The following is a 24,291-nucleotide window of genomic DNA, read 5'->3' as shown; positions in this document are numbered from 1 at the left end:
AAAAAAAAAAAAGAAAGAAGAAAAGACATTGAACTTAAAATAACATATTTTTTTAATGGAAAAAAGAAGAATACAGAGAAAAAATGAATGATCAGTTAACGGTGACTTTGCCGACCATTCCAGCTCCTTGATGTGGCGAACAGTAGAAGGAGTAGCTTCCTTTCTCGGTGAGGTTGACTTCGTAGACCTCGCCGGGGGCGTTGAGAAGATCTTCCTCGTTCATCGAGATCTTGCCGGCGTCCACTCCGCTTGGGATTTCGTCCTCGTCGAACACCACGTTGTGTGGGAAACCCGCGTTGTTCTTGAACACGATTTTCTCCCCGGCCGCCACCGAGAAATCGTTTGGAATGAAGGCTAGAGATCCGTCGTCACCGCCTAGCAAGACCTCGATGGCCAAGGCGTTTGAGGCCAGGAGGGCACTGGCGGCGGTGGCGGCCACGGCCACGCCAACGTCCTTCAGAGAGGCTCTGACGGTCAGCTTGGGGAGCGCGGGGGAGGAGACGCGGACGGCGGCGGTGGATTTGGAAGCGGTGGCGGAGGACTTGAGGCCGGTGAAGGAGGGGATGGCAACGGTGGCGGAGGTGACGGTGGCCATGGATATAGAGTAGGATTTGGAAATTTTGGTAATGATCAAGGAGGAGAAGAGAGGGGAAGTGGTTTATAAGGAAGGGGAAAGGGATGGATTTGTGTGGTTTTGAGAGTGGGAGTGAGTGGATGAGCTATGAGTGGCTTCTAACATCAAGCGCCGGATAATGCAATGGGTGATTCTGATTGGCTCATTTGGATTCCACCCTATGACGTGGCATGGGATAACCTTCTCTCCTCCTCTTCATTTTTGGTTCTTTTTCTTTTCTTTTCTTTTCTTTTTTTGTTTGGACTAAAAAGGAATTAAACATAATAGTAATCTATAAATTAGTTAAATTTGTTTTCAGTGGTTTTGTATTTTTTAAATTAAAGGATGGTCAAATTTTGGATTTAATTTTTAGTTTAAATTTTTAAATTTTAAAATAGATGTAGAAAATGACAGTAATTAAATAAAAAAAATGTAAAATAATTGTTGGTGAGTTGTTGTGAAATTATGTAATTTGTAATTTAATTACTCGTTTACATAAATGAAACAAGAAATGAGATTATATTTTCGATCACCATCCTATCCAACTTAATAAATATATAATATATTAAACAAATAAATTACTTAGTTTTTTAAAAAAAATAAAACGAAAAGACTACGTTATAAATTATTTTTTAATTATTACAAATTAGGATATAATATTAAAATTTTAAAATTTAAAAATGATATTTTACTTGATTTCTTATGTTTTTCCTTATAACTTTTAAATAAAGATTATATTGGAAAAATGAAAACTTTAGAATAAATATTTTTTTAAAAGAATAATAAACAAATAAATGATAAATTTTGCAAAAACAAGAAATAAAATAATGTGGTATGAATTTGCTGAAGTAAATAGTTGCGAACTTCTTAAACTTTATTCAAACATATTTAAAAAGAAAAAAAAAAGAAAAAAAAAAAGAAAAAAAAAAAAAAAGAAGTGATAATGGTATGAATTTGAATAGAATATTGTATTTACACGCCATAGCAGAGTAATTCTCGCATTTGTTGGAGCAATCGGCGACGGGCTTTCAAAAGTTTTCTGTTGGGCCATAAAAGGCCTTCGTGAAAGTGAAATAAGGAAAGCAAAAAGAGGAAAAATGATAGTTTTGCCGCCATTTCCTACAAAATCGCTACAAAATCACCCGTCTTTCTACACTCCAGATTCTCTGATTCCTTGACGCGCGCCCTTTCCACTCAAACCGCTTTACCTTTCCGCCATTGCTGTCCCGCATAAGCTTTATGCGCTCGACTGTATTTCGTCTTTCTTCCACAGTGGAACTTCTGAAATGGTACTCAACCTGTATTTATGCGCGTTTAGAATTGAGAATCAACCCATTGTTTTTTAAATGGCCCCAAAGGAAGATGTTATCCTCAAGGTCAACAGTTTCCGAAATGGCGACAAGGAATTAGTGGAGAAGAAGTTCCAGTGTTTACCAGAGAGATCCTTGCAAACCATGAGACGAAGAGGTAAAGAATTTTCCGAGCCGGAAAACCGCCAGCCGTCCTCGGCCTCCAGCGGCGGCGAGGTTCTCCGTTGCAGTTCCAACTATTCGTTTTCTGGAAGTTCATGGAGCTCACCGATTAGCAAGAAGTCTCGGTTGATGGATCCTCCTGAGGATGATTCTTCTCAAAAGCTGGAAACCGCCGTGAAAGACGAGGGTAACAACAACGATAATCAAGACGGCACCGAGGATATGCCTGAAGAGTACAATCAACTGAAGTTAAGCCCCTTATTAGGTTTCCAGTTGGTAGTTTTTGTTCTCATTATTGTGAGTTTGATTTGTAATCGATGGATTTCAATCTTAAAGCGGGAGACGTTTTGGGGTCTTCCGCTGTGGAAATGGGAGTTGACTGTTCTAGCGGTAATCTGTGGACATATGGTTTCATCTATGGCCGTTGGATTGATGGTGAAAATCATCGAGATGAATTTCCTGCTAAGGAAACGGGTTCTGTATTTCGTTTATGGATTGAGAAAGGCTGTAAAAAATTGCCTGTGGACGTCTCTGATTTTGCTTGTTTGGCATTTCATCTTCAACGACAAGGTTCAGAGAAAGACGCAGAGTAAGATCTTGCCTTATGTCACCAAGATTTTGATCTGTTTTCTCGTGGCTGCTTCGATATGGCTTCTGAAAACGCTTGTCATTAAGATTCTGGCTTCGTTTTTCCACGTTAATAACTACTTCGAAAGGCTTAAGGAGGCTTTGTTCAGTCAGTATGTGATCGTGACGCTCTCTGGTTTGCCATTGTTTGAGAGGCCAAATTCTGAAGATATGATGAAGGATGAACAAATTGACGATGGAAAAGCAGAAAGTTCCAAAAGTGGCAGAGTTGTATGCAGTGGCAGACTCGTAAATTGCAATGGCTCGAGACAATTGAAGGTAGAATCAAAAAGAAAAGATGAGGAAATCCCTGTTGATGAGTTAAATAAACTGAACCAGAAGAATATATCAGCTTGGAATATGAGGAGAATGATGAATATTGTAAGAAATGGAGCTTTGTTAACTCTTGATGAGAAGATACTGTCGGAGACGGAAGAACAATCTTTGTTGCAGATTAAGAATGAACGGCAGGCGAAAGAGGCAGCTGGGAGGATTTTCCGGCGAGTGGCCCAACGTGGGTCAGAGTGAGTTCTCTGTTTGAATTCGTTGTTTCTTTCATGAATATTCAATTTCATTGCATGATGTGAGCTATGTTTGTTGCAGCTGTATTTATATAGAAGATGTAATGCGATTTATGAATAAAGAGGAAGCTTTAGTGACGATGAGTTTATTTGGAACAACCGCTGAAACTCAATGCATTGATGAGTCCTCTTTTAGAGAGTGGATGGTAAGGCCCTGCCCTTGACTCTACTTGCCTTGTTCTGTTTTGCTGTGTAATGAAGATGATATATTTGGAAGTTGATGTTTTAGTTAAAGCTTATAAGACGTTTCTATCTATGTCAAATTTATGAAACTCCAAATGTCCCTACTCAAAATGCATGGTACCTTACCCTCCTACCCCTATATGTTTTTCAATGAGAAATAGTCCTAGAGTCAACCACGAAACCCGACCCATTTCGTTAGCTTTAGAAGAGAAAGTCGCTGGAGAAAAAAGTCTTTATGAATACTAAACTCACTTTCTCACTCTCATGTCACTATACGCTTACATGCGGTGAGATCCTACATTGGTTGGAGAGGGGAACGAAACATTCGTTATAAGGGTGTGGAAACTTGAGCATATGCATTTTAAGACCTTGAGGGGGAGTCCGGAAAGGAAAACCTATAGAGGATAATATCTGCTATCGGTGGAGCTGGGTGTGAAACTGTGAGATCCCACGTCAATTGAAGAGGGGAACAAGTGTCAGCGAGGATGCTGGGCCCGAAGGGGGGTGGATTATGAGATCCCGCATCGGTTGGAAAGGGGAACTAAGCATTCTTTGTAGGGGTGTGGAAACCTCTCCTAGCAGACGCGCTTCAAAAACCTTGAGAGGAAACCCGAGAGGGAAAGCCCAAAAGAGGACAATATCTGCTAACGGTGGGCTTGGGCTATTATAAATGGTATCAAAACTAGACACTGGGCAGTGTACCAGCAAAGACGTTGCGTCCCGAAGGGGGGAGGGGATTGTGAGATCCCACATTGGTTGGAGAGGGGAACGAAGCCTTCTTTGTAGGGGTGTGGAAACCTCTCCCTATCAGACACGTTTTAAAAACCTTGAGGGGAAGCCCGAAAGGGAAAGCCCAAAACGATGCTGAAAACATTTAGATGTGTATATACTAAGAATTCTTAACCTAAATGCTATGTAATGGATATATTTTATTTTTCTTTGATGTGTTTCAGGTTAATGCATTTAAGCAGAGAAAAGTGCTTGTTCTATCTCTCAATGATGCAAATACAGCTGTTGATGATCTTCACAACTTGCTAAACGTCTTTGTAGCTTTAACAATTTTGGTAATCTGGCTTATCATATTTGGAACTCCCGTCCTGCACTTCCTCATCTTCATAACTTCACAGCTTCTTCTTCTGGCTTTTATTTTTGGCAACACATGTAAGACGGTCTTTGAAGCTATCATTTTCTTGTTTGTGATGCACCCATTCGACGTTGGCGATCGCTGCGAAGTGGATGGCGTCGAGGTGCAAAACTCTCTAGCCAAACAATTTGTTTTGCTCTTAGCGACGCATTCTTAACTTTCTTTGGTTTTCCAGATGGTTGTTGAAGAGATGAAGATATTAACAACAGTTTTCCTGAGATATGATAACCAAAGGATCAGCTACCCCAACAGTGTGCTGGCTACCAAGGCCATTGGCAATTACTACCGTAGTCCAGACATGGGAGAGGGAGTTGACTTCTATATCCACATCTCTACTCCATGGGAGAAAGTTGCCCTTTTGAAAGAACGGATAACCAGGTATGCTTTAATTTGGAAGAGAGTGTATCTATAAGCCTTTAAAGACTTATGTGGGTTTGGCTCTTAGAATTTGTGAGGTCCCACGTTGGTTGGAGAGGAGAACTAAGCATCCCTTATAAGGGTGTGGAAACATCTCCCTAGTAGATGCGTTTTAAAGGTTGACGGCTACGCATAATGGGCCGAAGTGGATAATATATGCTAGTGGTTGGTTTGGACTGTTACAAATGGTACCAGGGCCAGACACCGGACGATGTGCCTGTGAGGATATTGAGCTCCAAGGAGGTGGACTTTGAGGTCCCACATCGGTTGGAGAGGAGAACGAAACATTCTTTATAAGAGTGTGAAAATCTCTCCCTAGCAAACGAGTTTTAAAGGTGGACGAAGACAGATAACAGCCCAAAACTGATAATATATGCTAGCGGTAGATTTGGGCGGATATAGAATTGGAGAGAATTGAAATTGTAATGGGTTTGATGAGTGAATGTATGCAGGTATGTTGAGAGCATGGGCGAGCAATGGCACCCAGATCCACAGATTGTGATGAAGGATGTTGAAGATCTTGAGAAGGTGAGGATGTCGGTGGGTCTTACGCACAGACTGAACCATCAAAACATGAAAGAGAGGTGGAACAGGAGAGCTGCGCTGGTTCAAGAGATTGTCACAATTTTAGACTCAACATGACAACAATCTACTCTATATTGCCTTTCTTTCGGGACTTATTGTAAGTGTCATTTTACTTCAAAACTCATTTCAAACCTAACTCTCATTTTAGCCATTTTTGTACATTATTTGAACTTAGAAATTGTAGACGTACTACTGTATTATGATAGAAGAAAATTTAGTTGAGCTTTTTTTGCAGCATTGAACGGTGAAGGAAGAAAATTCTTTTTTTGCAGCATTAAATCTTATAATTAAATTTTAGAATGGAGTTCAAATGGTATCTTCTGAGCTAGACACAGGGTGGTATGCTAATTAGAATTAGAGTTCTAAAATGGTATCTGAATTAGACACATTATAGTATGCTAACTAAAATGATATCTGAGTTAGATACAGTGTGGTATGCTAATATTACTACTAGTGTGGTATGCTAATATTACTGCTAATATTCTTTCTCTAGGCAGGAAAATGGAAATTTGATTTAGAAAGTTTGGATTTTTTAAATTTAAAATGTAAAATAAAATGATTTCAGATTTTTTTATTTTGAATTGAAACTAAATTATGATTGAAAAGTTAAATTCAATTATTTTTCATAAGAAAAAGCGAGAGTATATATATATTACTTCTTTAAAATCCAAAGAAAACCCCTCTCTCTCTCTCCTCTTTGCTATTTCCCTCTTCACCCACGCAAACACACCTCCTCTTACCTCTTCCTCCAATTCCAGCACCCACATAGCCGAAGTTGGGGGCGGCGGTCCACGGCCACGGCGATTACTTCGGACGGCGGCGCAGCAGTTCCCGACCATACCCGGAAACTGAAGAACCGCGCGGCGGTACCCTCCAGCGGCAGTCACGCGCAGTTCCACCACCTCCGACGCTTCCTGTAGCAGATCCGGCGGCGCGAACGGTATCCAACCGAGATTTCTCTCCGATTCACACGTTCCGGCGATGAGTCAGTGGTGACCTAAAGGTCAGTCAGCTCTCATCGGCAGCCCTGAAGTTCCACATTTCGGCATTGACGGTGAGTTCGATTTCGGCAGGAACAGTCAGATTCGCCACCTCCATAACGCACAGGCACCTCCGGCGAACAGCGCAGACTGACTCCTTCCCTCCGCTGTACTCCGACGGTGAACGATCCGGTCAATTTTCCCTTGTGAATTAAGGTGAGGTTTAACCTTTTTGTCTTTGATTGAACTTTGTAAGAAGTTTATCGAAATTTGTCGTTTGGGATGTTAAAATTTTTGCTTATATAACCTTTGGAAATAGGATGGCCTTCTTTTTTGTTAAAAGGAAAAAAAAAAAAAAAAAACATTGATTCAAATGTTTGATGACCAATAACTCATCGTGATGATTGGAAGTTAAAATCTAATTTCTTGTATATGCTATCTGTGTCCATCAAATCATGATTTAAACCTATCAAGTCAATATTAGTTTGTACTGATAGTTATATAGAAATATGTAACTGTGAAAATTAATTAGGCTTGCTGCAAAAGTTATAGATAATGCTGATTTGCTGAAGTGAATTTATGTCAAGAGTGATAGAATCATAACTGTGTAGCGATGAAGGAGGACGGAGATGAATCATTGAAGTCCAGCAGTAAAGAAGAGGAGAATGTCGTAGGTTACCACAGCACCAACGTGAAGAAAGTTAGGTTAAATTCAACTCTCACTGCTTTGCTTGACGATCCTATCCTGGCGGATGTCCCCAAGAAGCCCACCTTACTGGACGTTGATACGCTCATCAGCCTCGAATTGGGCAGCGCCATGCGCATCTCTGTCCTTAAGCTCGACGGCACCATAATTGGTACACACACTTTTCTAATGTTCCTCCTCTTTCTCTAACTGGCATTTTCACAAACACTTTGTTTATAAAACTGCTGAAATGCAATTTTCGATCTTGTTCATGCTTTAGATGTGGCGATCATGAATTCCGCATCGTTGAAGGACTTGAAGCTTGCTATCAAGAAGAAAGTAAACGAGATGGAGCAATCCAAGATGGGACATCGCCACATTTCATGGTACTCTTTCTTCATTCTTGGTGAATTCAACCACAAAAAGTGATTAGTAGATAGCTTTCTTGGCTAATCGTACAATCATCTTTGTGCATTGATGAGAAGTCTTTCGTTTGTGGATCTGCAGGAAGCATGTGTGGGCAAATTTTTGCCTAGCACACCACAACGAGAAGATTCTTGATGATAGCTCTGCGCTTCAGGATTTTGGAATCCGTAATAATTCTCAGGTTATTTCCTAAACCTTGTATGATCCGATTGACATTCTAACCAGCAGAAATCATGTCAAAGTATTAGAAATTCTATCCAGGCTGAAAATTCAGTCATAATATACAGAGAACAAAAACTTGTTGCAGGTGCATTTTGTCCCGTATGTCATATCAAGGAATTCCAGAAGGCATTCTCGAAGGAGAAAACACCGTTTCTTTCACGGTCTCAACAAATGCACATGAACAGACACTTCGGGGTATGATTCTCTAACACAAATTCAGTAAGCTTGAGTTCGCACAACTTTTGTAACTGGTTTTGAACTGTGAAGTGAATGAGCTATAGAAGTTCGAGCTCGCATAAACATTATGATATGTAAAATTGTATAGCTTGTTTTTAGACTTAAAATCCCAAATCCTCTACCTTGAACTCATGACCTAAACCATATGGCAGAGTTGAAACATTTATTCCCTACCCTCACTATCTATGTACTAAACTCATGCTTTTGCTTTAAACTAGTCGAGATATTTGTTTAGCCTCTCATGAGTTTAGCGAAACTCAAAATTGAATCAAGCCATTCCATGGCTGAAACAAACAACCTTTGCATTGATATATTGGAGGACAGACGCACCCTAGCGCAACCAAAAGGGAAGATTAGGAAGCAATTTAAGAGAAAACCTCTTGGCCAAAACCCCTTGGTTGTTATTTGACCTCAACGGACCTGCTAGGAGTCTAAATAGTCAATGGTGGAAGTGAGCTAAAGTCCTTGTCCTTGTCCTTGCGCACACATAGGTAGGTATTCTAATGCCCATGACATTAAATTGTCTAAGCAAACCCATTCTTATGTTCTTACGTATTTTTGATCCATTGTTTCTGACCATGTTTGTCGAAGCAATTCTCTAAGAAAATTACTCTTAATTCTTTCAAAAGCTAAGTCATTATCCTTACATAAATGTTTAAATAATATCTTTATAGAGTAAAAATTCTCGAACATATTGAATGAAAATTGAGAACTGAAACAATCTAATAGTGACTTCAAACAAAACTTTAGATTACTGCAAATCTCATTTTTCATTTGACCGATGGCATATTCTACTCTAATGTGGCAGCCCAGAAGGAAGAAGCCTATCTTCTAAAGCTGCTCATTTAGTTGGCTTCCTCGTCCTTGGATGGAAGGGTCTTCATAGAGCATCTAATGTCTCTGACTCCAAGGAAGAACAAAAAAAGAAAAATAAGAAGGATCTCACCATCCCATGGGAAAAGAAGAAGCAAAAAGTTTCAAGAAACTATAAAATGACAGTTCCAGAGTGAACTTCGAAGTGGGTGTAAAACTTGAGGCCAAGCACTTTGGATGTGAGAACCTATGGTAATGGTATGCCATATAAAGTTAGGAGTAGGAGGATATGATACAAAATCTTTATCATATATAACTTCAGCAGCAGATCCCAATCTCAAAAAACCTACAAACTGCTGAATTCCCTTCCCTCTTCTACTCTCCCTGTTTTGAATAGTTAGCTGCATGAACATCATCACTTGCCAGCCTCATTTTCTCCTTGTACTCTTTCAACTCTCTCTTGTACCTCTCCTTGTCTTTCAGCCCAATGTTTTGATAAACCTAATAATAAAGTAGAAAGAACACCCATTTGATCAAACCACCAACGTTTAAAGCTGTTGAAACCTCGAGAGATAAAGCTTGGCAGACATACCATCCTTTCTTCAGGGCTGAGGTTGTTCCAAGACTCTCCAATCATCTTGGTGAACTCCCTCTCTCTGTTAGGGTACAGAGATTTGAGCTTGTAATGCTTCTCTGCAAAGAAGAAATTATACCCACTTCTGTTTGGTTTGGGGTGGTTCGGGTCTCCCTTTCTCCGGCTCCTCCGGTGTCGCCGACCAGAGTGTCGCTGTCTGGTACCAGTGTACGGTACAATGGCGTTGGTAGGTTGGGGCCGGAGATCCGACGGGGTAGGCTCCTCTGGATGGTAAAGAACTCCCCTCAGAACCTCAGATCCCAATTTCACAGACACCAGGTAGCCACAATCGAATTTCCCATCAATTGTTCCAGTGACTGAAAAACACCAAAAAAAGAAGACAGATTTTGAAGAGATAAAACGTGGGAATGGGTCAGTTATATAGAAGCCATTGTTGGGAACTGTATAACCTTTACAGCTGGACCCCACAAAGAAAAGAGAGGAATTAATAGAAGTGAAAGTAAAAGGTTTGTCACCTTCAGCAGGCGGACCAGGCGAAAACGACGTTGTTTTGGGGGTATATTCCACCAGAGCCAATTCGTTTTCGCTGGTAGGGCTACCGAAAGAAAATGGCGCTGTGTAGAAAAAAGAAAAGGAAGACAAAAGCGAAATCAGAGTTACAGCAAATCCGATGTGGGAGAAGTGGATAAAGTTTATAAAAAAAAAAAAAAAAAAAAAAAAGAACGGAAGGAGAGAACAAAAAGAAGGCACCTTGAGGGGCGCAGATGGGGCCCTGGCGGCGGAACATGTAAACTTGCTCGTAGTGGTAGAGAAGACTAAGATAATGTTTTCTCAATACAAAGGAAGCACTGGTGGTTGTAGGAGAGAACTTGAACACACTTCCAACTTCCCTCCATTTCTTCTCTGCAACAACCTACACCGCCATAACAATGGATTCACACAAACTCCATCTCTGAAACCCAGAAGAAGCTTTCTGTTGAAAATGGAAGACCAAGCCTCAAATCTTACCTTTTCATGCCCGCCCCTTCTTGTAACCTCTGAATATAAAACATGCAAGTCTAGCTCCTTCCCTCCAATCACAGGAATCCTTTAAAATATTCAAAGGAAAGCCAAAAGTAGCCATTAGGAGACCGGCTTGTATATTATTAAAAAATTCTTACACCGGAAAAGTGTAATAGTGCGGTGTTTTGTGGTTGTGGAGACGCCATGAATATACCATCAAGCTACTTTATTTCATTCACAAGAAGAAGAAGAAGAAGAAAGTATGTGCGACTCACATGAACTTTGTGTTCATCATAAAATGGAAACGCCTCAAAGTGTCCCAAAAAACAATGGGGTCAGAAACAACTTCATCGTGGGTGGCAAGCGGAGGAGGATACTGCTTATCTACGCCGCCATTCCCGCTTTTGGTCCTCGCCGGCGGTGACATAACCAGTCCGCCGGAAAATCAGAAAAGAAGAAGAAAAGGGGGGGAGAGAGAGAGAGTAGGAGTAGTGTAGTAGTGAAGAAAGGAAAGGAAAAAAGGAGGAGGGAGGAGTAATGATGGTAGTAAAGAACATATGATTTCCAAGATAAAGTAAGTACATTAAAGGAGGGAGAGGGGAAAGAGAGAGCAAGGAGGGAAGGTGGAATTAAAGAAGATGGTTGGAAGCGTGAAAGGCAACTGTTATGCAGAATTGGCTTTATGTGCGATATTTGAATAAAGAAAAGATGGATTGGGGCAAAGACCAGTGAACAAAGAAAAAAAAAAAAAAAAAAAAAAAATTAATCTTGTTGCGTGTGGGTGTGAGTCGTGTCATTGGAAGTCTGGAAGGGGTCTGCGACCAAACGTTGACATGCACCTGCGACTCCCCTGCGACTCTCCTACTCCTCACTCCTTTTTTTGGGTTTGGGGTTCATATCTCTGGAACCAACATATACATTTGAATCCCCTTTCAGAAGATACACATAATTGCTTCCCCCTATCCACTCCCCCTCACTGTCTCCTCTCCTCCCTCCATGCATAACCTGCATTGAGTGGTCTATATTGCCACCCACCTCTTCCTTTTTGTTGCTGCCCCATTTATTTTCAGCATCTTTTTATTTGGCATCTTTCCTACCCTTTTCTTTTTCTAATAACCCCACCATAATTCAACTAGTCTAAACTATTACAATGAACTTGTTCGATGTTGTCTATAGTCATGTAATGTGAGATTAAAATTAACCCGGCCATACCTTTTGTTTGTATTTTAAAAAAACATAATTATAATTAAAAGTAAGGTAAGATTGAATTTATTTTCCATACTTGTGTTTGTTTGTCCTATAAGCTAAGTAGGCTGTGTGATAAGACACTATTGCGTACTGATTGTCTACCCTAAATACTACCACGAGGGATGACAAGACAATTGAATTTTTTTTATTGCTTATTATATCAATTTTATTTTTCACTTTCATTATGAAAATACAATTTTAGAGGAGTAACCGGTGATGAGCAAGAAAGCAACCCTCGTAATTTTAGTAACCACCCACTAACCATAATTATTTCAATTTCGAATTCAAATTCAAATTGGAAGTAACCGTTAGGCATCCATGAGGTCATTCTTCATGCGGTATGAACTTCAAATACTTTCAACCGTTCTCTCTTCGGTTTGACCATGGAATAATTGCACTACCAAAAATTAACCATTAAGGGTAATTTATCAAGAATATGAAAAACCAAAGAAAATGGCAACTTTTATTTAGAAAATTTCAATTTGTGATTGTATTGATCACTGATGAAATGCAATTAATTATTCAATTGAAACGATCCGGAAACGCACAATTAGCAAGGATTCGGAGTTACCCAAATCGGTGGAAGTAAACGGCGTCGGGAATGAGAGCCGCCGGAGTAATACGGCAGCTGCTCGAAGCTTCCGTCGCACAATCGGAAAATCCCCATATCCGGTTCTTCACCCTGTCCCTGGTAATCGGTGTCAGAGTAATCGTCCGTATAATATATACAATTCCCTGAGATTCCACCAAAATCAGATGCAGAGAAAGCCATAGAAGAGTTCCCCCCTACGAACAGTGCCATTTCATCCAAATTTTCGACCTTCTCCCATCGCGGCCCTTCCCATTCCATTCGGAATACCTCAAATCGTACCGTACGATAGATTACAGATATCAGCTCGTCAACCATGGCGTCGTTGATGATATCCAAATACCGACTCACCAGCAGTAATTCGCGCCCTAATTTTACCAAATATTGTATATCACCGGCCGATTGGCTTCCTGTAGTAACCAGTGAAACTTCAGAGCGGGAACCGCGTAGATCCATCACTGAAATGACCCCGTGCTTATCCACCGCGTAGAACAGCCCGTCGGAGTAAACAATATCTTCGCAATCGGACGGTGCATCATCGACGAACGTCCAGGATTCACCGCCACTCCGGCAAAATGCCAAATCGCCGCTATGATTCAGAATCGCCACGGCCGAGAAATCGTTCTGATTCGATGGACTTGAGGACAGAACGATTTTCTTGACAAAAGAATCGCGCATCTGCCGCAAATTCCGGCTGTAGATGTGCCCAGTGGGTGTACGGATCAGGTATTCTCGGCCAACTCTGGAGTAATCGAAAGAGACGACGTTGGGGAACGTGGAGAGCGGAGGCAGACGGAGCTTGGCCCTGGTTAAGGGGTTGAGGAGGAGGATTGTCGGAGTTTCGTCGAGGATCGCAAGCCAGCCGTGGGAAGAACCGCACCGGCGCTTCCCGAGAGAAGCCTCCGGGAGGTGAAGGAAGTGGATTTTGTTGTCAGAAAAGTTGAATAAGCCGCAGCGGGAGTCGTGGTACAGAGGAATTATGAGCCAGGGGAGCTGGGGAGGAAGACGGCGAGGGATTTTGGGGACCGATGATCGCCAGCTCTGACAGACGACTCGAAATCGGAGATAGTCAGAGTAGACGGTGAGGTTATCGGCGATAACTTGCAGGAGATCGGGCGGGAGTTGGGTCCAGTCAGCCATTTTTCTAAGGCCTTGCGCTTCGTCCAGAAGATATTTGTTCTGAATGATGAGGAGTTCTTTTATTTTCTCCACCAATTTAAAAGAGCCATTATTATTATTGTTTCTTATAAAATAAAAGGTCAACTAAATTATTATTTCATTCAATTTTTTAAATTTTGTTTTTTTCTTTTAAAGAATAAATTAATGAGGCTAACTAAACCTATGGCCAAATTTAAAAGCCCAAGGAAAAAGACCTACAAGCTAACTGATAGAGAAACAGAATCCATTAATTATCTTTTCCAAAATAAATAAATAAATAAAAATCAACATAAACTAATGGATTAAATGGAAAACAAGCTGCTTACTCAAATACATACATGTTACTATTAACAAAATACACGCATTCATTAGAAATCTTCAATGTTTATTGCCAAAACTTCTAATTTCAAGAAATGCATACTAAATTTTGTCGAATGAGCCTTTTTTTTTTTTTTTTTTTTTTTTTTTTTTAAGTTTGAGCTCTAAATTGTTGCTGATCCTCTCTTTGGATCACAGTACTGATGAGTATACCAAGTATTTGCCCTAAAAATATAACAGTTATGAGTCTACTACATCCACTCTACATCGACGATCTTGAGAGCTCGGGCCCAATTGAAAGGAAAATACAAGAACCGATCCTTTCTAACAGGTAGATCTAAGCTATTTTAGAGTTCCTACATCTAATAGTGTAAAAGTTATAACTACTTCAGGTTCACCATAATATAAATTAAACAATTTTGGTGTACAAATAGTTCAAACCCTGTAGGGGTATAGAATAACATGACTCGAGATCATAATCAGAACGTAACATAATAAATGGATTTGCCTCACTTTCTTGAACAAAATTTATGCATGATCTGATTAGAGTTGAAGTTAAAGAAGCACTAAATCATCAATCAAAACTAATATTTTTTGCTGAAAGTATCCAAATGGCAGGTAAAAGCAAAGGTGGAAGAAGACCTTCTAAGTCTCAGCCTGTGTGTCGATGTCAACACTTGTGTTCTTAGCATTATCTGCAGCCTCATCAGCAACGCGTAAATCAGGATAATTGCGATGGTTTAGAGAATGCAGCCATAAGGCAACGGCTCCCTCTTTGTGCTCTGTGGAACCAATGTGAGAATATATATGCTTCATTTTGAAATCTTCTGCTACCTCTTCGTATGCTTTCATAGATACCTCTTCATGACTGTCTTTCCACTTCTGATTATATGATGTGAATAGGCACTCGTCCAAGTACAGCCCAACCTCAGGTGCAGTGGGCAGGTTGATATTTACATCCCTGTGTTTCAATTTTGATTACCAAAACTTGATGGAATCCAATTCTATTCTATTCTATTAACAAATGAAATGAAAATTGCAGTTGAAAATGGAAATTACATACTGTTGCAGAGCCTTCTCAATCAATGATTCTGGAGCACAGTTCCTCATGATTGCCACAGCAAGACCCATCATCTTCCGGATCTGGTGAAGCATGAAACTCTGCCCCACAACTTCACATTTCACAAATTCAATGCCTTCAACGACTACGGTGGTCGCCGCATCAAATGAAATGATGAAGCGACGAGCAGCAGGGTCCTCTGCTTTTGTTCTGGTAGTAAAATTGTGGAAGTTATGAGTTCCTACATATTTCTTCAAAATCCTATTGAACCTAGCTTTCTCCTCCTCGCCATACTTGAAGCTCCCTGAGGATTTCTCATTCCTATTAACGCTTTCTTTGCTTACAACATTCTCAGAATCGTTCCCTAATCCAGACATTTCACAGCCTTCAATTTTGGCAGTAGCTTCGCTTCCAACATTGAGTTCAGTACCACTGTTTTCTTCTTTGATAGAATCGGAGGCCGTGGCATTGTCCTCCAATGCACCATTTGCCTGAACATCAGAAACTTCAATGGCGTTTCCAGAGTTGGGCGAAATGTCTGATTCAGATATCGCAGTTTTTACTTCGAAATTGCGCTTGCCCATCAAGCCTTCGACCTTGCGTCCTCGTTCAGAGCACTCTAAGCACTTCACAAGCTCGTTACCAGACCCTAAACTAGCCTTCACACTTTCTCTATCACGATGGCAATTAGGATCGAGAGCGAAGACAGGAATTAGGTAAACATACCTTCTCCGATCGCAGAACTTCTTCGCATTAAATGACGCTGTGACGCGCTTGTACCCGAAAATTCGAATCTGGGGCGAAAGATTCGAATTGAGACGATCAACAAAACCTGGCGGATCGATGTAGAAGCGACCGGAAACAACCTGACCCACGGCGCTCACGCCCTTATCAGTGCGAGCCGAGCGGGCCCAATCGTAGCGCTTCGAGAGCCCTCGGTCCTGCTCCGGGACTGCACCGGAGAGATATAGGGCTTCTTCAAGGTCGGCTTCAATGGTTTTAGCGCCTGGATTCTTCTGCATCCCTTGATAACCGACGCCACAGTAGGCAAAGAAAATAGCAATCTTGCGGCGCTTGTACCTTTGTTTCTTCGGTGCCGCAGAATTGGAATTGACATCTTCGTCATCGGAGGTGGTGGTTGTGGATGACATTTTAAGCTTCTTTGGTTCTGGTTCTTCGATCGACGGTTGTGGCGGCGACCTTCTGGTTTGCGTTGGCGGTTCTTCTTCCATTTTACTCAGGCAGGGGCATAGACTGAAGTCTCCATTAGGGTTTTAGAGTCCCAACAGATGCTAGAAGTTCCATGTCCAAAATAGATTCCTATTATTTTTTTAAATTTTATATTTTCTTTAAATTCCATTTTTCCGTTGGTTATAGTGTTTTTTTAGAGTAAAAATAGTGGTTTTTTATTTTTTTATTATTTATTATATATATTTCATAAATTCGCCAATTTAATAAAAACAATCTTTTTAAAAAAAAAATCTCAAACTTGTTTTTAAACTTAAAAAAAAAAAAAAAAAAATTCAACCTACTTTATTTAAAAAATATTTTTAAACTCTGAAAATATAGTTTTATTAATCTTCTTAAAAGTTTTTTTATTTAAAAAATACCTTTAAAATAAAAATAAAAAACTCTTATTATTAGTATCACATAAATAATTAAAATAGGTGAGTGACAATAAATAGCGTCAAGTCTTTCTATATTTTTTATAATATGATTATGTTATTTACTAATCTGTTTTTAAAATGTGAATATTATTCTTACTATCCAACCAATATTATTTTGCTCCCCGAAATTTTCTTTTAAAATATTTTTAATATAATGTGGACTTCCAAATTTCCGTTCACGTTGAAGGGGTATTTAATCACCTAAAATAAAACATTCCATCGGAAAAAAAGAAGAAAAAAAAACTAATAAATAAATAAATAATACAACAAATTAATAGTTGAAAATAGGCCAACCCGCCAAATTGAATTTAGTTTAACCCGAGGAGGTTCAGAGGTAGCAATTATTAGCATACCTTCAAGCGGACGTCCCACGAAACCGTCAATTTCTTTGCTCTTATGCCATTGTGAAATGGTGGTCCAGATCCCACTCTCCTTCGATTGGTTTTAGCGAAGAATCTCGAGACCACGCGTCTGCAGATCAAATGGCCTTCAAACTTCTGAGACCGATCCTTCGATTGCAAATGGTGGATGTCTTCGCGCCAATCTCTTTCTTTAATTTATCACCGGTAAATGTCTTTGCGCCAATCTGAGATTTCTACTTTTCAGATGATTATTCGTATTATTAAGGTTGATCGCATCTTCTGCTTGTGAGTTTAAACACATTAAGAAGTTGATGTTTTATCCAGTTTGAATTGAGGAATAGATTCTCAAAATGAAGCAGGTTGTACTCTGTCGCTTACGGAATTAAGCTAGAGCCATGAATTGTCTCCATCTCGCCGCTAAGTACCCTGTTATGATTCTAGCTCGTTACCTTCCTTTCCTTTTCCTTGTTCGTGGGGGCATTCGGATACCGAAGTTAAGATCGCACAATACGAATGAGGTTATATTTTATGGAGTGTCATGCTGTTTTCGTCTTTGGTTGTGGTTGCAGGACTGCCCTATTTTCTTCAACTAAGACGTCAAGGTTTTCATCCCAAGTATTATGCATGCTTATTATTTGATCCATGTTTTCCCTGGGATTTTTGACGGATTATGTATGCCCGTGGACTAACAAAAGTTTGATTAACATGGAAATCTTTTAATCGATGAAATTTCTGCCTCAATGTGATATGCTTTTAGTCACAATATACAAATTACTTGCTCGAGTTGGAATTCATGGTTTTTCTGGTTCATGAAAGAATATATTGAAGCAGCGAAGTCCGTGTTTTCTATTGGAGAGTATTGGGATTCTTGTAATTATAATGGCCATGACTTGGACTACGATCAAGGTACGATGATGAATCTTTGTTCTTCGTATGTACTGTGTTGATAAATTAGAATCACGTTTTAAGCAATATCCACAACAGTTTCTTGGAATTTTCTAGTTTTTTAGTTTACTTGAATGGTTGGTGTTTGTGGATAATATCCTCTGTTGTTTTTCTCAATTCATATATTCCATAGTGATGATCACAACTCTAAATGCAGATAGACATAGAATGGATAATAGATTGGATTGACAACACAGGATAACTTTCATCTGCTTTTGATTTTACAACCAAGGGAGTTCTTCAGGTCTCCCTGTATGTGAGGCCATTGCAAACCCCCGTCCCCCCTCCAAAGTGTAATACTATGAACATCAAATCTTAATTATTTGAAATAGAAAGGATCGGGCGACAGTAATATCATGGATTTTCTATTCCCCTGACCTCAGAATGCTTCTTGCAGGTCCATTGGCCCCTTCCTGCCAGCCATATCATGGAGGCATCCAAACTGTATCAGCTTGGAATAGAGTGTTATCTTGTTTGCAGTCTAATTCTCGCTCACTCCGCTGTGGCTTTCTTTCAGCTATGCTTCGTTTTATAGTAAGTCTAAATACCTAATCACTTGTTCATCATAATTTGTTGTGGTTTTTGGATTGTTTGATCCAACAAAGCTTTTGTACGATTCGAGCCCCATCTTCCTATATTGGATGTTTTTAAGCAAGTTATTCTCTGAGATTTGACTACATAATAAGTTAGTTCCCAAAATTTAGCTGCAAATCTTAAGAGTATAATTGTTTAGCAGGCTGAGTGATCAATCTTCGATGTTTCTAAACCATGGTAGAGGAGTACTTGTTGTCTTTTAATTGTTGCCTCAAAACCAGTTTTTACACCCCACCTGTTCCTTATCAGGTTGCAACTCCTATCATGGGTAGGACCTTCCCTTCAGTACGTATGAATTCTGATTTTTCACAAATTTTATGTTGTTTTCAAGATTATACTCCATAGACATGGATGTCTGTCTTTACATCTGGAGGTGTACTTAGTGAGCAATCATCGATTCTTAGGATGAATGTTCGGGCGTGGAGGAAGACTGAAGTCAATCTGAGTGTGTGAACCTCTGTGGATATTGCAAAGGGGTCTAGTGTATTAGAACTCTAAATTAAATTTGGAGATGTATATTGATTGGATGACTTCAGTTAAGGGATGAGATTTGAACATCCATTATGAAGTGCAGAACATAAGAGAAAGTAGGGAGAGAGTTTAGGCGTGCAAGCTGAAATATCAACCATGGACATGGTTTGATCGGTAGTTGATCGATTCAATTCATTTTGGATCAGTTTGATAGTTTGTTTAGGCATATATGATATTTCAAAAACGTTAGTTTCGGTATAATTTTGGCTATAAGTTGTGTCGAACGGACCTTATAGTGAGTGCCACATGGCCGAAGAGCAGGGAAATGACTACCAAGCATCACCATCATAATACCATGGCCAATGGCTCTTATCATTTTTGATTTGAAACTCCAAAAGATATACAGACCAACGCCACCCTTCCACGGCTTCCCTTGCCCCAACCTTCATCGTGTATATGTTGTATTAGTTGGATCATTGCCATGTTCATCAACAGTGAACCTCTATAGGTCTTATATTTTCTTTTTCTGAATTCCAGGAATAATCTAACCGTCCTGTGTGGACACTACTACCTTGTCCCAGTCATCAAACTTGGGCAACTTGGTTTTACCTGCCACTTGATTAATGGATAGACCGATTAATTTATTCTCGAGAGGTACTAATTAATCACAGTTAGCTAGTTTGCTTTTATAGATTTGACAAGTATATATATTCATGATTTATTAACTAGCACCACCACTAGCACATTCTATATGCCTGTTGGAAATTATGATTTTTTATTCCGGAAGACATTCAAACTGCTGTCCGAAGCTGCAGTCAGCAGAAAAAAGGGGGAAAAAAAAAAAAAAAGAAGGGGGAGTTTGCCATTCATGTGACTGAATATTAGCTACCGGCAACAGTGCTGATTGCAGCAAATTGGTCTTCCTATTTTTATATATATACCAAGCACTCATCTTTTTGTTCTCTAACTGCCTTTTCAGATTCTCTACATGCAGGATTGTAAAGTAGATTTGCTGAGGACTCCAAGTGCAGCAGCGATGAACACCTCTCTCTGACGTCCACCGCCGAACCATAATTGGGGATTCTCAGGTACAGTTAAAAAACTGTTGATTTTTATTGACTTTGAGACATTTTCATTACGGCAGATATCCACTTTTTAACCACAACGGCTCGCATTCATTGGAAACAGTGTGGGAATCCCATCCAGCTGTGCGGTAAGCAAAAGTGTAAGGCCCACTTGAACAATAACAAAGTGTTGTTGGTTTTGCTGCTTGCTTGCTGCCTGTTTCTTTGAATGAAATTATACTTGTTTTGGTCAACCATTCTGAATTTTAGTTAAGAATGAGAAAGAAATTGGCTGCTTATAAGCATGCGTAAGTGAATTTTTCTAGTGGTCGTCCCTACAATGGCATACACGTTCCCCAATGAAAATGGAAGTTGTTGGAGTTGCACCATGGCCAAGGAAAGAACCATATGAAAGTCCTTTCCAATATATAAGACCAAATGAACATTAGACTAGATGAAGGGTAGTGGGGTCATTTTGGGATGTTTGACTCATGTGCGTGTTTAGAGCCTGAGATTAACATTTTGTTGAGAATGGTTAGGAGAGGAGTTCCACATTGGCTAATTAAAGGGAAGATCAAAAGTTTATAAGAAAACTATCTCAATTGGAATGAGATATTTTGAGAAAATCAAAAGCAAAGTCATCATAATTTATGCTCAAAGTGGATAATATTATATCACTGTAGAGGTCCGTAATTTCTAACATTGTATCAGAGTCATACTTTTAACTTAGGTATGTTAATAGAATTTTCAAGTGTCGAACAAAGAAGTTGTAAGCCTCGAAGATGTAGTCAAAAGTGACTCAAGCGTCAAACAAAAGGTGTACTTTGTTCGAGAGTTTTAGGGAAGAAGTTGAGTCTCGATTAAGGAGAGACTGTTTGAGGTCTCCATAGGCCTCAGGGGAGGCTGTATAGTGTATTTTGTTCGAGGGGAAGATTGTGGGGAGAGGAGTCTCACATTGGCTGATTAAGCAAAAGATCATGGGTTTACAATAAAAACATAAAATAAAATAATACTATTTCTATTGATACGAGGTTTTTTAAGAAAAGTTGAAGTAAAGTCATGAAAGCTTATACTCAAAGTGAACAATCACACTTCACACTAGGGTAGAAGTCCATAATTTCTAACACATTTTAGACTAGTAAATGTTTAAGTGGAGGGTTTAGGAATGAGTGAATTATAGAATACAACTCATTAGCTTGTACATCAAACCCTATACTTAGACAAATCCTAGAGCAAACATGAATTTGATATATTAACCCAAATCTGCTTAAACTTAAACCTATACCCAAAACTCTCAATACAAACACTCAAATGGCGTCTCCCATGATTTGGAGTTTAGAAGCTTCAAATTAAGCTACGTAAGGAAATACGTTATAAAAAATTGAGTTCAAATACTGTTTTTAGGATTAATAAATTCATAAAATAGAATAAAACAAAATCACAAAGACTTTCTGTTGGGAGTAGTTTTTCGATGGTCAAGAACATTTTTTTTTCAAAAAAATCATGTTAGGAATTTACATTTAAAATTAATATTAGTCTATCAAATTAGTCTTGAATCTAGACCAAATTTGATTACTATTTAGTTTTTAATTTAATTATATTTGTTTATCATAATTTATTAACCATGGTTTGTATTTTTCTTAAAAAATCATTTGAATTGTTAGTCAAATTAAAAAAAACAAAAGCAATTTAAAAAAAAAAAAAGTTTTTCAGGTTTTTTTTTTTGTTAACCATTTTGATTTTAGTTTTATATTTTTTGAAATTGATGCTCGTTGCTTCTCATCTTCTCTATTATGATTTTCACCTATCTTAAAAAAAAACTTCAATTTCTAGTTAAATTTTAAAAATAAAAGTAAAAACAAGATTTGAGTTTTTTTTCCTTCAAAATTTGGCATGATTTTTGAAAATATGAGTGGAAAGTAGAAACCAAGACATATAAACTTATGGAGACCTAAATTTGTAATATTAGTGGTTATAGCCTTAGACCCAAAAACCAAAAACAATAATTATGGAGACCCAAATTACTTTAATTAAAAGTAGTTTTTGCTGTTCCATGTGTTTCTTCTACAAATATTGCGACTTTGCTTCAAGTGTTCAAAGTCTATAGCAATGATTTGGTCTACCAAAAGAAGATAATGCTTGCATGTCTTACAATGATGTTCAACAAATTTCTAGCAAGAGTCGACGAATAGGTAAATTCCACCATCTAGCATGGAAAAAACGTTTTTTTTAATACTAAAAAAATTACAAATAAATAATAATTTGTGGAATATTATTACTTTAATCAGCCACCAACACCAAGCGACCTAGAAAAAACACATGGAGTTTTATTATAAGGTGAATTTAGACGTGTTTATAACAAAATGCTTTAGCCTGAGTACTAAAGTGAAAAAGGAATGCATATTAACACATTACTCCGTTGGTTGATTCTAATTTCTAGATTCAAATATATAGGATAGAGGAGGAGGAGGAGGAGGAGGAGGAGGAGGAGGAGGAGGAGGAGGAGGAGGAGGAGGAGGGAATAAAATCGGGGATGGTGATGATAAGATCTTGGCAGCAATCTTGAGACAAGATGGGGGGATGATGATAGGGCAGTGTCCTCGATGGTGGGAAAGGCAAAGGATAATAAGGGTATGAGGCAATGGAATCTCAGTATTTGTATTCGTATTCGTATTTGCATCTGTTGTATTGAAAAGCTTCATCTGGGGAGGGGGGAGGCATCCTTATTCCTTTCCTCCCTCATCCCCGTGATTCAATCATGGCCTCTGTCAGTGACTACAGCACACAGCACACACCACACACCACATCCCTCCTACCCTCTTCTCTGGCAGTAGCTCTGCGCTGTGTGCATCAGACAAAACCGAACCGAATTCCAAAGACGAGTCTAAAAAGAAAATAAAAACCCATTCCATGATTTTGAAACTGGTGAATTCAATGCGAGTCGTTGGGGGTAGATTTCAAGCCATTAAAATTCTCTGAGAGAGAGAGAGAGAGAGACAGACAGAGACAGAGAAAATATGAGGGATATGGGGATGTTGGTTGCTTTCATAAATGCAGGCGTACAGACACACACTTATACATATTGCTGGGAGTTTTGTTCTTTTTCCCCCTCAAAATTTCCTCCCCCCTCCTTTTCTATGGTATAACTGTTAAGGTTTTTCATTAAACTATTTGCTTCCTCATGACTGCGACCTTTCACTCGACAAAATGGACCATTTTCCTCCTCCCTTCTCTTTCTCTCTCCTCTCTTTAACCAACCAACCAACCAACCATCCATCCCACTGTAAGTTTGTATTCTTGACCTCGCAATTCCATGGACTGGCGGAAAGAGACAGCCTCACCCCTCTTTCCACTTTTTTTACCCTTTGACTCCAAGGCTTTCCTTCTCCTATTTTCTTTTTTTTTTTACTGATGTCAATTTGATCCCCTTCAAAGCCCTTCAGTATGTGTGTGCGTCTTTACTTTCAGTAGTGGGTAGCTTTGAATTTCATTTTCCTTTATTTGTATTGTAATATAGTTCTTTGAAAATCACGTTTTAATTAGCAGCTAGCTTAGTTAAGGTGATAGCTGAAATGGAATCAGCTATCACCCAAGTGAAGTGGATACAGAAAAATTCACACACTGACTCACTTTCCATATTCCCCCTTTTGTTGTATGTGAAATGAAAACACAAGAAGTCAGAAAGGGGAATTGCAGTTTTGGTTTTGAAAATGGTTTGTGAAAGTGAAACGGACCTAAGATGCCACGCAGATCATGGCTACAAGTGGGACCCCCTGGTTGCGTCAGCGTCTTGGCTTCCTTATTCCCATTTCCCATTTCATCGTCCACACATATTTCCCACTTTTCCTTACCTTTCACTCTCCTCCTTTTGCTTAATCCATTTAACAATCATTTTCTCATTGACAAAGTCCTAATTCCTCATCAACAAATATTATATATTGAAATTTAGAAATTTATGTGTTCATATGAACGTTTTATTTCGTGTGGACTATATATTTAAATTTTAATTTATTCATTAAATATTTTGGCACATTTTAGACATAGGAAACCCTTCTAGATTTTGACTGAGGATGTTGATTCAATGCATATCATCATTAGTTTTTAGTAAGTTGCTGACCCAATTTGAATGGAATATTGGGTTGGAAGCATTGCCAATAAAGCAATGCGTCCTTTGGCACGCTGGTTCTTTCCGATAGTCAACAGACTTGTGCAACTTATGTTGACGTGTATTAG

General features: G+C 39.1%; 6 protein-coding genes across 10 annotated transcripts; 2 read left to right on the top strand and 4 right to left on the bottom strand.

The window, feature by feature from the left end:
- Window positions 1-28: 28 nt before the first annotated feature.
- On the bottom strand, window positions 29-653 carry DRT112 (Cupredoxin superfamily protein). The gene has a single exon (XM_023679123.2). The coding sequence runs from the start codon at window positions 593-595 to the stop codon at window positions 92-94; it is 504 nt and encodes a 167-aa protein (XP_023534891.2). The 5' UTR covers window positions 596-653; the 3' UTR covers window positions 29-91.
- Window positions 654-1,738: 1,085 nt separating this feature from the next.
- On the top strand, window positions 1,739-6,714 carry LOC111797155 (mechanosensitive ion channel protein 8). 2 transcript variants are annotated; one of them, XM_087124629.1, is made up of 7 exons: window positions 1,739-3,236; window positions 3,316-3,439; window positions 4,430-4,540; window positions 4,643-4,723; window positions 4,796-4,998; window positions 5,490-5,719; window positions 6,381-6,714. In XM_087124629.1, exons 1-6 carry the CDS (start codon window positions 1,960-1,962, stop codon window positions 5,677-5,679), a joined length of 1,986 nt encoding a protein of 661 aa, XP_086980755.1. In that variant the 5' UTR covers window positions 1,739-1,959; the 3' UTR covers window positions 5,680-5,719; window positions 6,381-6,714. The 2 variants fall into 2 exon arrangements, with proteins under 2 accessions (XP_086980755.1, XP_023535847.2); XM_023680079.2 differs by having other exon boundaries at window positions 1,740-3,236; window positions 4,430-4,723.
- On the top strand, window positions 6,677-9,958 carry LOC111797156 (Ubiquitin-like superfamily protein). Of its 4 annotated transcripts, XM_023680081.2 has the most exons (6): window positions 6,677-6,818; window positions 7,190-7,459; window positions 7,568-7,673; window positions 7,795-7,894; window positions 8,021-8,130; window positions 8,981-9,958. In XM_023680081.2, exons 2-5 carry the CDS (start codon window positions 7,216-7,218, stop codon window positions 8,114-8,116), a joined length of 546 nt encoding a protein of 181 aa, XP_023535849.2. In that variant the 5' UTR covers window positions 6,677-6,818; window positions 7,190-7,215; the 3' UTR covers window positions 8,117-8,130; window positions 8,981-9,958. The 4 variants fall into 4 exon arrangements, with proteins under 4 accessions (XP_023535849.2, XP_023535850.2, XP_086980758.1 ...); XM_023680082.2 differs by having other exon boundaries at window positions 8,021-9,958; XM_087124632.1 differs by having other exon boundaries at window positions 6,696-6,818; window positions 7,214-7,459; window positions 8,021-9,958.
- LOC111797158 (high mobility group B protein 9) lies at window positions 8,816-11,472 on the bottom strand. The gene is made up of 6 exons (XM_087124630.1): window positions 10,858-11,472; window positions 10,589-10,667; window positions 10,331-10,493; window positions 10,096-10,194; window positions 9,578-9,936; window positions 8,816-9,486 (listed from the first exon to the last, which is right to left on the bottom strand). The coding sequence occupies exons 1-6, from the start codon at window positions 11,007-11,009 to the stop codon at window positions 9,361-9,363; spliced, it is 978 nt and encodes a 325-aa protein (XP_086980756.1). The 5' UTR covers window positions 11,010-11,472; the 3' UTR covers window positions 8,816-9,360.
- Window positions 11,473-12,267: 795 nt separating this feature from the next.
- LOC111797289 (F-box protein SKIP23-like) lies at window positions 12,268-13,588 on the bottom strand. Its single transcript, XM_023680260.2, has one exon. The coding sequence runs from the start codon at window positions 13,557-13,559 to the stop codon at window positions 12,381-12,383; it is 1,179 nt and encodes a 392-aa protein (XP_023536028.1). The 5' UTR covers window positions 13,560-13,588; the 3' UTR covers window positions 12,268-12,380.
- A 678-nt stretch (window positions 13,589-14,266) lies between these two features.
- Window positions 14,267-16,281, bottom strand: LOC111797601 (uncharacterized). Its single transcript, XM_023680657.2, has 2 exons — window positions 14,959-16,281; window positions 14,267-14,856 (listed from the first exon to the last, which is right to left on the bottom strand). Exons 1-2 carry the CDS (start codon window positions 16,185-16,187, stop codon window positions 14,541-14,543), a joined length of 1,545 nt encoding a protein of 514 aa, XP_023536425.1. The 5' UTR covers window positions 16,188-16,281; the 3' UTR covers window positions 14,267-14,540.
- Between the last annotated feature and the right edge of the window lie 8,010 nt (window positions 16,282-24,291).

The sequence above is a fragment of the Cucurbita pepo genome, chromosome 6 (genome assembly GCF_057944985.1).
Source record: "Cucurbita pepo subsp. pepo isolate OVF chromosome 6, ASM5794498v1, whole genome shotgun sequence".
Classification (NCBI taxonomy): Eukaryota; Viridiplantae; Streptophyta; class Magnoliopsida; order Cucurbitales; family Cucurbitaceae; genus Cucurbita; species Cucurbita pepo.
Note: the sequence above shows the minus strand (reverse complement) of the source record. Positions and strands in the feature narration are given on the sequence as shown.